This window comes from Drosophila ananassae, chromosome 2R, assembly GCF_017639315.1.
Source record: "Drosophila ananassae strain 14024-0371.13 chromosome 2R, ASM1763931v2, whole genome shotgun sequence".
Taxonomy (NCBI): domain Eukaryota; kingdom Metazoa; phylum Arthropoda; class Insecta; order Diptera; family Drosophilidae; genus Drosophila; species Drosophila ananassae.
In genome coordinates, this window is record NC_057928.1 from 20343596 (window position 1) to 20357485 (window position 13890).

Here is a 13890-nt window from a genome sequence, read left to right on the forward strand (position 1 = left end):
TAGCATAGTTAAAGACTGATGTTAAAAAAGACTTTTTTTATTCAAAAGATTATATAAAATTGTCTGAAAATAAAATTTCTTCTTGTATACGATTCATTTTCGATTAGTCGTTCGTACTTATTTTTTAGCCTTAGAAATCATTTTTTTTATTTTAACAAAATTGTATTTAAATTATAAGAAACGATTTTAATATTTTTCAAGTACTGGAAAACGACTGACAACCAAAAGCTTTTTCTCCTGAAAGCCAAGACTCGAACCTGCTAAACTTTGTATAAACTTTGTAAAATTATAACAGATTGCTAAGCTTACGAAGAACTGAATATATATTCTGATATATAAGATATATATTTTTAATATTTTTAAAATTAGAATTAAAAACAAATCTAAAAATAATTAAAAAACATATATTTTTCAGCTTCAAGTAATAAATTATAAGAGTTTAACGGTGTTAAGGTGGACCTGATACCTCCCTGATAAGACTGCACTATCTGGTCGATCGGCTGGGCACGGACCCGGTTCATGAAGCAAAAGCCAGACCCGTACTTTCGGGGTAATCACCCAGACCGTCGCTATTGCCGCCTACTCATCCTAACCAGAGTCCGAAGTTCCACCTCGAGCACCGATCATTACGTAGTTTCCAAGCGATTCAGAGTTATTTTGACGCCGCCTGCAGTAAAGTGATCCATAAAATTGATCGATAAGCCGAATGTCAGGCCTTATCAATACTCTCAATGTTCTACCAGAGAGCAAAACCAACTGCAGACACATAAAAAATATATATGGAAAATCTCCGATGAGCATTAGAATCGGACATGCTGGCTTATCCAGGAGGAGGACTTATCAGTTCCGTTCACTCGGTACTGGACGATCGTCCGGTCATTTCAGTTGGTTTCTAGCATCGGAACAGAGCAGTCGGATCGTGATTAGTACCGGGAATTATTGGGTACAGAAATACCCACGTGCCGAGCATAGAAACCGGCTGGACAAAAATATAAATACATCATCAGATCATCCAGCGTCAGCGTCAGCGTCAGCTTCAATTGGAATCAAATAAAATTCGTCGTGACTGATAAGGCAGAAGCTATTCCAGGCAATATAAAATATATGCAAACAAAATCTACAAAAATTCAATTCAAAATATACGTATAAGAACCCAATACTTCCAAGATGATATCACATACAGTGAGGTGCGTGTTTAGTTCTAAATATTACTTCTAAAGACATTAATTGAATTACATTTCCGTCAGGGTTTTCAAAATGATGTATATCGTGGCGGGGATTCTCATCAGCAATGCGGAGATATGTGACACGGTCGATCGCATCCAAATAGCGCCACGCGTCGACCTCAAGCCGGGCTTCGACCAGCGCTCCTCGGGCGGATCCAGAAGCAACAGCCCCGGCTTCCGGTCCCGCACCCACTCCCGCTCCAGTTCGGGCTTCGGTTCCGGATTGGAAGACGGATCGCCCAAGCCCATCAGACGCCGCAGGGTCAGTGTTTCGGGCATTGCCGGAGGAGTAGTCCGGGGAGTGACCAGCCAGGTGACCAAACGAATGGGTCGCCGCCTCGGTTGGCTCTCCGATCTGCGACTCATCCTCCAGCAGTGGAGAGCCCTGGCCCTCAGCTTCACCATCTGGACCATCCCGAACTTTTTCGTGGAGTGCCTCACCAGCTACATGACCAAGAAATTGCTCATCAACAGCGACTGTGATATGATCTACAAGTAGATTACACATATATACCAAGAATAATACTATAATTTAAGGGCAGCTACACCGAGAAGTTGCAAATTTATTGTTAGTTTAGTTTTAACATAGTTTTAAGATTTGAATAAACATCTAGACATAGACAAGAATGCGTGTGTTTTGCAAAGAGTTACCAGTATAATTCACTAAGAGGCCAAGATCTTTTTAAAATTCATAAATCAAGCTACTACTCTTTAAGCTTTAATTGCCAAATTATTAAAATTAGAAGCCTTCCGAAGCGAATTATACTGCTTTTTGGTCCCAAGTTTTGATTTGTATTTGTTTTCATTTCTAGTCCCCATCCGCCGTAGAGTTATCCGAGTTGTCCGGACTGCAGGGACTGCCTCCGCCTCCGGCAGCTCCTCCCCGGACATTTAGGCTATTGTGCAACATATTGGCAATACTGTCCACGTCCAAGTTCTCATCGGTTGCGGATATTTTCCGTAGAGCCGAGCAGACAATGCTGAGATCGCCTTTGAGTTCGCTGACCACGGCCGTGATTTTCTGGGCATTCGACAGGACTTCCACACTCATGGTATAAGGATTGTAACGAACTCCAAACGGACGCTGGATGCTCTCGGCAAAGGCCCTGAAATATTACTATTTTTTATATTTTTTCTTTAGTAGAAGTCTTAAGCCCACCTCATTTGCTCCTTGGCCTCTTCAAAGGAATCCGTGTAGTAGTAGGCGTTCTGGTACGAAGTGATTATGCATTCCTCCTGGCAAGTTACTTCCGGATCGAATTTCTTAATCTTCTGCTCCGCCGTAATGGCATGTTGTAATTCCGCCACAGAACTCAAAAGTCCGGCTCCGTAAACCTTGAAACTGCTGTCCGCCTGCTTGCATAACCCAAATTCCACAGTGAAGAAGTAGAGCTAAGAAGGGAAATGTTAAAGTTTACAACCCAAGAACCTTATTCTAAATTACCGTGGCCAACTTTTCAATATCCGCATCACTGGCTCCCAAAGAGGCCAAACCAATTTCTTGGGAAAACTGAGCAAAGCTCGAATTAGCCAACAAGGGCATGTGGCCCAAGAGTTCATGACAGCAATCCCTAAAAATATATAATTGTTCTAAAACCTTTTAAAACTCCTATTTGTACTTACGGTTCCGGGGTATAAAAGGGATCCGAGGAGTGCCTTATGTACTGAGTGCAGTGGAAAACCCTAAAGGCCAGTCCTGAAAGGAAGTCCCTTGGCGAAAGGTATCCTGCAACAGGTCGCAGCTGAAAGCCCGTCTTCCGCTTCAGATAAACACTGACATCCTGCAACTGGGGAACATTGTCTTCGCGATATCCGCAATACTTCTCCAGCTCTGGCCAGTTTTCCATGTACTCTGGCACAGCATGCAAGACATAAAGTCGATGAAGCTCCAACAGCACGGTGCCCCTTCAATTTTCACAAAAAGTTTCAAACCACACATGTGAATCGATATTCCTACAATCTGCATATAATTCAATAATAAACTTACCAAGTTTTCACCTCCTCGGGTGTGTACTGAACTCTTGGTATGGGATTGCCACTATAAGGGTTAAGGGGTTATGTAATTGGGTTTCTCAGGGTTATGTAAAAAAGTTTTCCCTTTTTCATACTCACTGCTTAAAGTTATTGGCAATGGCCGAGAACTGTTCACGGCGTTTCCTGTACACAGGATCCTTGAATCCCGGATGGTCTGCATCCAATTCTGAGCCGTACATCAAGACATTCTGTGCCTTGTCCAAATCGGAAATCTTACGCGGAAACCACACCATGTCGCCAAAATCTTAAGGAAAATAGCTTCCTTATCTTTTAACCCAGGAGAGTCCTTCATTTTTAAAACTCACCAAAACTAGAACAGGCCGAGAGTGAAGGAGCCCTGGCCAGTCCATGGGTGTTCACCGAAGTATAGTTCACGGAGGCCACCTCCCGATTGAGCATTTTAACCACCTGGTCGAGTCGTCGAGGATCGCACTCCACATCCACGAGGACATCCGCCTGATTGGTGGCCATTTCCAGCGGCGATAGCTCCAAGTGGAGCACATTGATGCCCAGCTCCTGGAAGACCTGCAGGGCCCGGGCCAGATTTCCCACCTGGTTGCGCAGGGTGAAGATGATGGAGATGCGTTCGCCAGGAGAGTGCTGTCGGGGCGGATCCTGGCCAGCACTGGGTCCGATGGACAGACGCGGTGGCTCCAATGGAGCGGATGAGTGCCTCGATAAGTTCGAGTGGGAGACTGGCGCCGATGATCCCGGAGCTGTATCCTTATTGAGCTGATGCAGGGGACTGCCCTGCTTGACGGACCACTCCTGCTCGCCACTGCGATAGAGCCAGAGGCCCAGCAGACTTTTTCCCGAAGCGCTCATCACTGCACTGCACTCTGTCACTGCACTCGGAGGTCCTGTTCTTCGCGGGCACACGCGTCGTATGCGCAACTCAGCGCCAACTGCAAGATCCTGCCGTGGCGACAGCCCCTTTTATAGCCAGCCCGCAGCACCCACACAGAGATACATATTCAATTGTATTTATTAAGTGTGCGTGGCGAGATAAATTCGTTCAAGGATATAAAAGCTACAAGTGAGTCTTTCGAATCGCTGGCCCCACCTTCCACTCTGATTGGCCAAATCATGCTGGAGTCAGGCGAAAACGTTAATGCATGACGTCATTGTCCCCTAACAAGAAGGTCCTTGGGTTCCATAACAAATCCTGGCAATGATAAGTCAAGTAGAGCATAGAGATTCATTGTTGGTCGCACAGATTGATTCACTTTCTAATCAGCAGCAACAACTTGAATGGGGTACAAAAAATAAGGGATATAAAATGGATGGGGGGTTCGGGTGGACAGACAGACTGACTTCTGTGCTTGACTTTCAAATTCTGGCGTTTAATTTATGCGGGCATCACAGTAACTAGTGTACCGTAAGCGAAACCTAGTGAACCCCTTTTGTAACTCCAGAAAAACTAGAAGGAAAATCGATAAGAAAAAGACTCGGCCCGACTCGGTCAAATAAATAGGTAGTTGGGAAGCTCGAACCGCCATTAAAGGAAAACCACTTGATGCTCCAGCAGCCACAGAGTCAATAGTAGATAAATGGCAATTTCTTTTGGCTTTTGTTTGCGCTTCGAGAAAAGCAAATAGCGTCGGGGGAGATACAAAGATAGAAAGAAGCCCGTGAGTAGGAAACCAGAGTCGCTGCAGCTACTTGACTATTAAAATATGCGAAAAATCGAAGGGGTATGGGGACTCACTAAACACATGCGTGGGCACGGTGTCCTGCCACATCCTTTTCCCCTCCGCCACACAACTCATCAGCTGTGGCGATAAACTTAATGGTGCTGGCTAACTGATTGACCGTCAAACGAGCCGGTAGACAGGCCACCCAGGGAGATACTTTCTATTTGGCCAAGAGCCTGCCCAGTTCCGCCTGATGGATTTATGGCGAGTGCTTCGAAGGAAACAGGGATTTCGCCACCAGCTCCCTTAAAGGAATGAATGCTTCCAGACGGAGGCGGAACGAAAAAGAGCCGAGGTCACGATGAATGGCAGTTGTTGATTCACTTGATTTTCGAGTAATTAAGTTAGGCCAACAAATTCGCCGGAGGAAGGGATGAAGTGTGAATCAGTTTAAATGAAAAGATTGCCAATGATGCTTCAGATGGGGTGACTATGTGCATATGTATTTGCAAATTAGATACAGTTCTTAAATTTGCCGCCATACTCGAATAACGATGATTTTGGTAGAGGCCCGTCAGGAAAAATTGGAAAATAATTTTAAAAATATTTTCGCATCAGCGTTTTGATGCAGATTAATTAAGAATCGATCTACGAACCGTTTAAGGTATTCCGCTCAAGAATCGGATCGGAACTGGCCAAGATACAGCCATTGGTGGGGGCCATAAAGTGGCTCCATGCATTTTTATAAATCTTCGAAGGGGACCATTTAGAAAATTTGATGAAAAATCGAAAAAATAATTTTTTCTCAGGTTTTGATGCAGATTGATGGAGAATCGATCTACGAATCGTTTAAGGTATTCCGCTCAAGAATCGGATGGAAATTGGCCAAGATATAGCCATCGCGGGGGGCCATAAAAGGGCTCCATGCATTTTTCAGGATCTTCGAAGGGGACAATCCAGAAAATTTGATGAAAAATCTAAAAAATAATTTGTTCTTAGATTTAGATACAGATTGATGGAGAATAGATCTACGAATCGTTTAAGGTATTCCGCTCAAGAATCGGATGGGAATTGGCCAAGATATAGCCATCGCGGGGGGCCATAAAAGGGCTCCATGCATTTTTCAGGATCTTCGAAGGGGACCATCCAGAAAATTTGATGAAAAATCTAAAAAATAATTTGTTCTTAGATTTAGATACAGATTGATGGAGAATCGATCTACGAATCGTTTAAGGTATTCCGCTCAAGAATCGGATGGGAATTGGCCAAGATATAGCCATCGCGGGGGGCCATAAAAGGGCTCCATGCATTTTTCTGGATCTTCGAAGGGGACCATCCAGAAAATTTGATGAAAAATCTAAAAAATAATTTGTTCTTAGATTTAGATGCAGATTGATGGAGAATCGATCTACGAATCGTTTAAGGTATTCCGCTCAAGAATCGGATGGAAATTGGCCAAGATATAGCCATCGCGGGGGGCCATAAAAGGGCTCCATGCATTTTTCAGGATCTTCGAAGGGGACCATCCAGAAAATTTGATGAAAAATCTAAAAAATAATTTGTTCTTAGATTTAGAGGCAGATTGATGGAGAATCGATCTACGAATCGTTTAAGGTATTCCGCTCAAGAATCGGATGGGAATTGGCCAAGATATAGCCATCGCGGGGGCCATAAAAGGGCTCCATGCATTTTTCAGGATCTTCGAAGGGGACCATCCAGAAAATTTGATGAAAAATCTAAAAAATAATTTGTTCTTAGATTTAGAGGCAGATTGATGGAGAATCGATCTACGAATCGTTTAAGGTATTCCGCTCAAGAATCGGATGGGAATTGGCCAAGATATAGCCATCGCGGGGGCCATAAAAGGGCTCCATGCATTTTTCAGGATCTTCGAAGGGGACCATCCAGAAAATTTGATGAAAAATCTAAAAAATAATTTGTTCTTAGATTTAGATACAGATTGATGGAGAATCGATCTACGAATCGTTTAAGGTATTCCGCTCAAGAATCGGATGGGAATTGGCCAAGATATAGCCATCGCGGGGGGCCATAAAAGGGCTCCATGCATTTTTCTGGATCTTCGAAGGGGACCATCCAGAATATTTGATGAAAAATCTAAAAAATAATTTGTTCTTAGATTTAGATGCAGATTGATGGAGAATCGATCTACGAATCGTTTAAGGTATTCCGCTCAAGAATCGGATGGAAATTGGCCGAGATATAGCCATCGCTGGGGGCCATAAAAGGGCTCCATGCATTTTTCAGGATCTTCGAAGGGGACCATCCAGAAAATTTGATGAAAAATCTAAAAAATAATTTGTTCTTAGATTTAGATACAGATTGATGGAGAATCGATCTACGAATCGTTTAAGGTATTCCGCTCAAGAATCGGATGGGAATTGGCCAAGATATAGCCATCGCGGGGGCCATAAAAGGGCTCCATGCATTTTTCAGGATCTTCGAAGGGGACCATCCAGAAAATTTGATGAAAAATCTAAAAAATAATTTGTTCTTAGATTTAGAGGCAGATTGATGGAGAATCGATCTACGAATCGTTTAAGGTATTCCGCTCAAGAATCGGATGGAAATTGGCCAAGATATAGCCATCGCGGGGGGCCATAAAAGGGCTCCATGCATTTTTCTGGATATTCGAAGGGGACCATCCAGAAAATTTGATGAAAAATCTAAAAAATAATTTGTTCTTAGATTTAGATGCAAATTGATGGAGAATCGATCTACAAATCGTTTAAGGTATACCGCTCAAGAATCGGATGGGAATTGGCCAAGATATAGCCATCGCGGGGGCCATAAAAGGGCTCCATGCATTTTTAAGGATCTTCAAAGGGGACCATCCAGAAAATTTGATGAAAAATCTAAAAAATAATTTTTTCCTAGATTTAGATGCAGATTGATGGAGAATCGATCTACGAATCGTTTAAGGTATTCCGCTCAAGAATCGGATGGAAATTGGCCGAGATATAGCCATCGCTGGGGGCCATAAAAGGGCTCCATGCATTTTTCAGGATCTTCGAAGGGGACCATCCAGAAAATTTGATGAAAAATCTAAAAAATAATTTGTTCTTAGATTTAGATACAGATTGATGGAGAATCGATCTACGAATCGTTTAAGGTATTCCGCTCAAGAATCGGATGGGAATTGGCCAAGATATAGCCATCGCGGGGGCCATAAAAGGGCTCCATGCATTTTTCAGGATCTTCGAAGGGGACCATCCAGAAAATTTGATGAAAAATCTAAAAAATAATTTGTTCTTAGATTTAGAGGCAGATTGATGGAGAATCGATCTACGAATCGTTTAAGGTATTCCGCTCAAGAATCGGATGGAAATTGGCCAAGATATAGCCATCGCGGGGGGCCATAAAAGGGCTCCATGCATTTTTCTGGATATTCGAAGGGGACCATCCAGAAAATTTGATGAAAAATCTAAAAAATAATTTGTTCTTAGATTTAGATGCAGATTGATGGAGAATCGATCTACGAATCGTTTAAGGTATTCCGCTCAAGAATCGGATGGAAATTGGCCAAGATATAGCCATCGCGGGGGGCCATAAAAGGGCTCCATGCATTTTTCTGGATATTCGAAGGGGACCATCCAGAAAATTTGATGAAAAATCTAAAAAATAATTTTTTCCTAGATTTAGATGCAGATTGATGGAGAATCGATCTACGAATCGTTTAAGGTATTCCGCTCAAGAATCGGATGGAAATTGGCCGAGATATAGCCATCGCTGGGGGCCATAAAGTGGCTCCATGCATTTATCTGGATCTTCGAAGGGGATCATTCAGAAAATTTTCCAGACCAGAAGCCATTAAATGCCTCCATACCTTTTTATGGATCTTTGAAGGGGGCCCTCCTGAAAATTTTATAAAAAAATACAAAAATAATAAGGATCAGATTTAAGCCTCGACCAAGCGCGGTGCACAATTTACAATAGAATAGTTTTTCAATAGAAAATATTATATCTTCGTTTTAATATTAATGAATACAGAAGCCAATATTATCTTTTTATGCACATATGCGTCAATTTAAGAAAACAATGTCAGAATCTATTTGAAACAGTCGTCGATTGGTGGCAGATATCCGCTGCAGAAACGCCAAACGGACCAGGCTGACCATCCCTGGGCTCCCATAACTGCCTGAGCACATCTCACGGAGTTGGAAATATCATCGGTTAGCAAATCGTTACAGTTTATGCGGCAACCATTGTAGGAGAATTTTCCGCTGGCCGGCTGGCACCAGTAGCGATCATTGATTTGGAAGAGTCCGTAGTCGTTGGATCCATCCGGATTCGTGGGTCCCACCACTCCAGTGCGGTAGGAGCTCTCATGCTCGGCGATACACGCCCACCTGGCCAGCTCGCCGCGGGGTACACCCCGTTTGGCCATCTCTCGGGCCAAGGAGCATCGGTCCATGGTGCGGGCCAGGATAACCGGGGCTGCCAGAGCCAGAACACATATTAGTAAGACTGCCTTCATTGCGATACGCACGGGTGGATTGACTTTGTATAACAATTTAATGAAGACTGATTTCTCGGGGTTTTTATAGCGAGAAGATGAATCAACTGTGAGTATTTTCATGGGGCTTTGCCCACCCGATAAGAACTAACCACATATTTAATTTCTTAATAAGGCTTTGATTTTACTGAGGAATTCCAACAAAGGGTTATTATCAAGTATTTGCAAGCATCTATCTCTATCCATCTATTTATAGTATTAATCATATCACTTAATCTAGAGGTCGAAAGGTGCACTCAGAAAAAAAACCAAGAATTTCGTACTTAAACCAAGTACTTCTTTAAGTCTTAATTTAAGTACGATTTTTTTCCCTGAAGGTCGATTTTGAGGTCGAAAATTCTTGATTTAAGCGTGAAAAATTCTTCTCGTTAAAAAGAAAAATAGCTAAAAAAATAAAAAAAAATTTTTTATTAATATCTCTTAGTTTAATATATTTTTATTTGATTATTTAATTTTGAACTTTTGTTTTTTTTTTATTTAACTGATTTTTAATGAATGTGCTAGGATTCGAACCCGGGTCTATTAATACGACGTTTTAATATTCAGCTATTTTTTAAATCGTTATATCACTGCACAAATTACCCCTAGTGTTTAACAAATTAGTAAAAGTAGTGGAATTATCGAGCTCGGCTCGAACCTGGTACCCTTCACACATCAGCCGAGAACTCTACCTTTGGGCTATCCCTGACAATGTTTCGCGAGGTTAGCTAATAATAAATAGCTGAGTTATATTTTCCCCTCCGCCTGTTTGGCAACAAAATGTTATTGATAACCCATTTGTTCTAATTTCAATTCCGAATTCCGGTATTGATTCAACAGCACCTGAGTCTTGTTTTAAGAATTTTGTGTTTTCAACCCGTTTATTAGAACCCGTTTTTCTATCAGTGTAGGATTTGTTTTAAATTATTTATCTTTGATCCACCTTAAAGTCACCCTTGGGCCCCTGAACCGCTCCTGTCTTTTGGTGAGCAAAGCGCAACAGCATTGCAATTCGGAAGCCACCCCTTGCGGCCATCAGGAGCGGAAGTGAGTCACTGCGCAGGCGCCTTTCCTGTCAACCCCCAAGAGAGCGATTTGAAATTGTGATGCCGCTGGCCCCACACCCTCTGCCCTGCTAACGGTAAACAAAAACAAGTTGGAGAGCCGAGAGACAGTGGCAGAGAGAGAGCTTACAGCCTGACAGCTGAAAGTCCCAAAAATTTCCCTGGCTCGATGTCAGTCTTGTGCCACCACTTACATCTGGAATTCAGACGGGGGCTCAAGTACGCCAGCTACGTCAAGGAAATTATTGATTTTCGCATGTGAAGTGAAAAAAAACTGACTCGATTCTATGTGCGCTGGCAAAAATTCAATAATTTAATAAATCAGAGGCATAAATACTTAGAAAAAGGACAACCAGCTATCCTGTAAGTGGGGGCGTGGCAGCTGGCCAGGTCCTGGGATGGCTGACAGTGAATTCGAGGAGTTCCGTAGACCCATTTTTGAGCCCCATACGATTGCCACATTTGGAGCTGGAGTGGCCAATAAGAAAAACAATCCCCATGCATTTTACTCGTAAGTTCAAAGTTTGAATATTAAAATTAATGGAAAAGGGGAAAAGGATGTGCACTTCTATTGAAAGTGAAGCGCACTGAAGTGCGACGAGAGTTGAAAAGCTGCACGTGTCCCCGAGAGCACCCCGTTGACATTTACGCACAGCCTTGCAAAATCATACGAGTCTAAAGAGACAAATTCCATTGAAATTTCATCCGAATTCCGATTAACTCAAAAATATATTCTTTTTCAGTCTGATTCCCAACGATGACCTGGAGGACTCCCACTCCTCGAAGAGCGATGGCGATGGCTCCGATCAGGAGGACGGCATCGGCCTGGCCGGCAGGGAGGCCAAGATGCACCAAGTCGAGGACGATGAGCTGGGCGATGGTTTGAAGGTCACCTTATCGTCGGACGGCTCCCTGGACACCAATGACTCCTTCAACTCACACCGACACCACCCGCTGAACCACCAGGATGCAATTGGTGGCTTCATGGGGCTCAACAGCATGGACACCAGTGGCTTGGGCGGTGGTGGGGGTGGTTGTAACTCGGCTCCAGTGACCATTGGTGCCAGCACGGATTTGTTGACTCCAAACGCTGCAGCCACAAGGCGGCGTCGCAAGTTACCAGAAATACCAAAAAACAAAAAATGTAAGTGGAAGTTAAGAAATTGTATTAGTTTCGTTTTTAGAAGCCCTCATTATCCTGCATGCTTGTTTTGAACAAAAGATTTTATCCTGGTTCCTTTGAGTAAGGACTGCTTAAAACCTTTTAAAACATTATCCTTCGTAGTTTCGGTCTAACCCACTCATGGCTCTTTGCAGCTTCCATTCTGCATCTTCTAGGTGGCCCCACCTTTGGTTCTCTGGCAGATGAGTTCCGCAACGGCGGAGGAATAGTTCCGGGAAATGGCCGGAACAGTCAGCAGCGCTCTTTCTTGTCCCTTAAATGCGGCTACTTGATGGACGAGGACTCCAGTCCGGATTCGGAGCGACTGCAGAGCCTCGGAGATGTGGATAGTGGACACAGCACGGCCCATTCGCCGAACGATTTCAAGAGCATGTCGCCCCAGATCACTTCGCCCGTCTCCCAGTCCCCCTTTCCGCCTCCGTTCGGGGGCGTGCCCTTCGGCCAGCTGGAGATGCTGGAGGCCACACATCGCGGCCTGCACAAGTTCGTGCCACGGCACCATGACGAGATCGAGCTGGAGATCGGCGACGCCATCTACGTGCAGAAGGAGGCCGAGGACCTGTGGTGCGAGGGAGTGAACCTCCGCACCGGGCGGCAGGGCATCTTCCCCTCGGCCTACGCCGTCGATCTGGACTACAACGAGTTCGATCCCACGGTGCAGCTGGTGAAGAAGGAGCGCTACCTACTGGGCTACCTCGGTTCCGTGGAGACCCTGGCGCACAAGGGCACGGGTGTGGTGTGCCAGGCGGTGCGCAAAATCGTGGGCGAGTACGGAAACTCTCCAACTGGACAGACCTGCATCCTGGAGGTCTCGGACCAGGGACTGCGCATGGTGGATCGATCAGGACCGAATGTAATTTCTATGCAGGGTCGATGCAAACACCAAGCTTATAATATTTTCTCTCCACAGCAAAACAAAAAGGAAAAGAAACCTTGCATCGATTACTTCTACTCTCTGAAGAACGTGTCCTTCTGTGCATTCCACCCTCGAGATCATCGCTTCATTGGCTTCATAACCAAACACCCGACAGTTCAGCGGTTCGCCTGTCACGTATTCAAGGGCTCAGAGTCCACCAGACCTGTGGCCGAGGCAGTTGGGTAAGTCTTCAAGGACCCTAAACTTAAAATGAAAACCAATTTAATAAAATATCCTATTGCAGTCGCGCTTTCCAACGTTTCTATCAGAAATTCATTGAAACCGCTTATCCCATCGAGGACATCTACATCGAGTAAGGTTGCAATGCGGGTTTGTGCTTCTAAATGATGAATTCATTAAACAATATAATATATATTTTTTGTGCGGTTATTACGAATAAAAAACAAAGAAATCTCAAGTAAAATTTGCTCTTCTTCAAAGAGAATCTTAAAAAAACAAATTCAATAAGCTCGCAATAGAAACCCTAGCTATAAAGACCACATTACTCGTAACTTATTATAATTTCTCCGTTCCTACGAAATGTGCAAGATCTTAGACATGTAAATAGTTAATTTTGGTTCAAAACTCTCCCCTAGACACACGCTTCAAGCAATCAGCAATATTTTTCCCAGATAGGAACACACACACACTTTACACTCAACAAAAAATAGCTTAAATTAATGCACAACCAATAAACCACACTGATAAGCCTCAAATTTGTAACCATAGATCAGTTGGTTAGAAAGTCTTTTTGTAAAACCCAACCTTATAGCCAATAATTTAAATATATTTCAGTTTTGAAATTCGTAAACCATGGCAAGGCACAAATAGAGTGAGGCCAAAGTAATTTAGACATTTTCGTGAATCTTAACTTTAGTTATGTCAAGTCTTTTAGTTTCCAGACTCAGCAATTGAATAATAAAGCACACCAGCAGCTACATTTTCAAGTATACCCTTTAAATGCCCAGTTCTAAGATGTAAACCCCTTAAAGTTGTATACACGCAGACGAATATATACTGTATATGTATACAAAAGAAATATATATATAATGCAAAACAAAATAGACCTGTTGAGTTATTACTTAATAAAAGTAGTATTATTTAAGTTGATTAATCGTTACTTCATAAGCTGGAAGCTAATCTATCCCCATCTTACCAATGGCTCCCAAACTGTAAGTATCATCCTAAAATTATGCAATAAACTAAGTAAACTTTTAAAAGAAAAATTAAAGATTAAATCTTTAAACAATTTAAAAAGCCTTAAGAGATAAAGTTTTAATATTTTAAGGACATTATTTAATTATTTGTTAGTTTCAGTAA

At 43.0% G+C, this 13890-nt stretch overlaps 4 protein-coding genes across 5 annotated transcripts; 2 read left to right on the top strand and 2 right to left on the bottom strand.

Moving 5' to 3' along the window:
* The first annotated feature begins 859 nt into the window (after positions 1-859).
* Positions 860-1853, top strand: LOC6507064. The gene is made up of 2 exons (XM_001956693.4): positions 860-1187; positions 1248-1853. Exons 1-2 carry the CDS (start codon positions 1168-1170, stop codon positions 1723-1725), a joined length of 498 nt encoding a protein of 165 aa, XP_001956729.1. The 5' UTR covers positions 860-1167; the 3' UTR covers positions 1726-1853.
* Positions 1854-1975: 122 nt separating this feature from the next.
* LOC6492953 (tryptophan 5-hydroxylase 1) lies at positions 1976-5303 on the bottom strand. Its single transcript, XM_001956692.4, has 7 exons — positions 3566-5303; positions 3339-3504; positions 3214-3264; positions 2850-3131; positions 2671-2797; positions 2386-2618; positions 1976-2332 (listed from the first exon to the last, which is right to left on the bottom strand). The coding sequence occupies exons 1-7, from the start codon at positions 4083-4085 to the stop codon at positions 2035-2037; spliced, it is 1677 nt and encodes a 558-aa protein (XP_001956728.2). The 5' UTR covers positions 4086-5303; the 3' UTR covers positions 1976-2034.
* A 3550-nt stretch (positions 5304-8853) lies between these two features.
* LOC6492952 (lysozyme X) lies at positions 8854-9426 on the bottom strand. The gene has a single exon (XM_001956691.4). The coding sequence runs from the start codon at positions 9387-9389 to the stop codon at positions 8961-8963; it is 429 nt and encodes a 142-aa protein (XP_001956727.1). The 5' UTR covers positions 9390-9426; the 3' UTR covers positions 8854-8960.
* A 1199-nt stretch (positions 9427-10625) lies between these two features.
* Positions 10626-13765, top strand: LOC6507065 (JNK-interacting protein 1). 2 transcript variants are annotated; one of them, XM_014909563.3, is made up of 5 exons: positions 10626-10982; positions 11215-11615; positions 11810-12507; positions 12565-12752; positions 12815-13765. In XM_014909563.3, exons 1-5 carry the CDS (start codon positions 10870-10872, stop codon positions 12885-12887), a joined length of 1473 nt encoding a protein of 490 aa, XP_014765049.1. In that variant the 5' UTR covers positions 10626-10869; the 3' UTR covers positions 12888-13765. The 2 variants fall into 2 exon arrangements, with proteins under 2 accessions (XP_014765049.1, XP_001956726.1); XM_001956690.4 differs by having other exon boundaries at positions 10627-10982; positions 11789-12507; positions 12815-13764.
* The last annotated feature ends 125 nt before the right edge of the window (positions 13766-13890 follow it).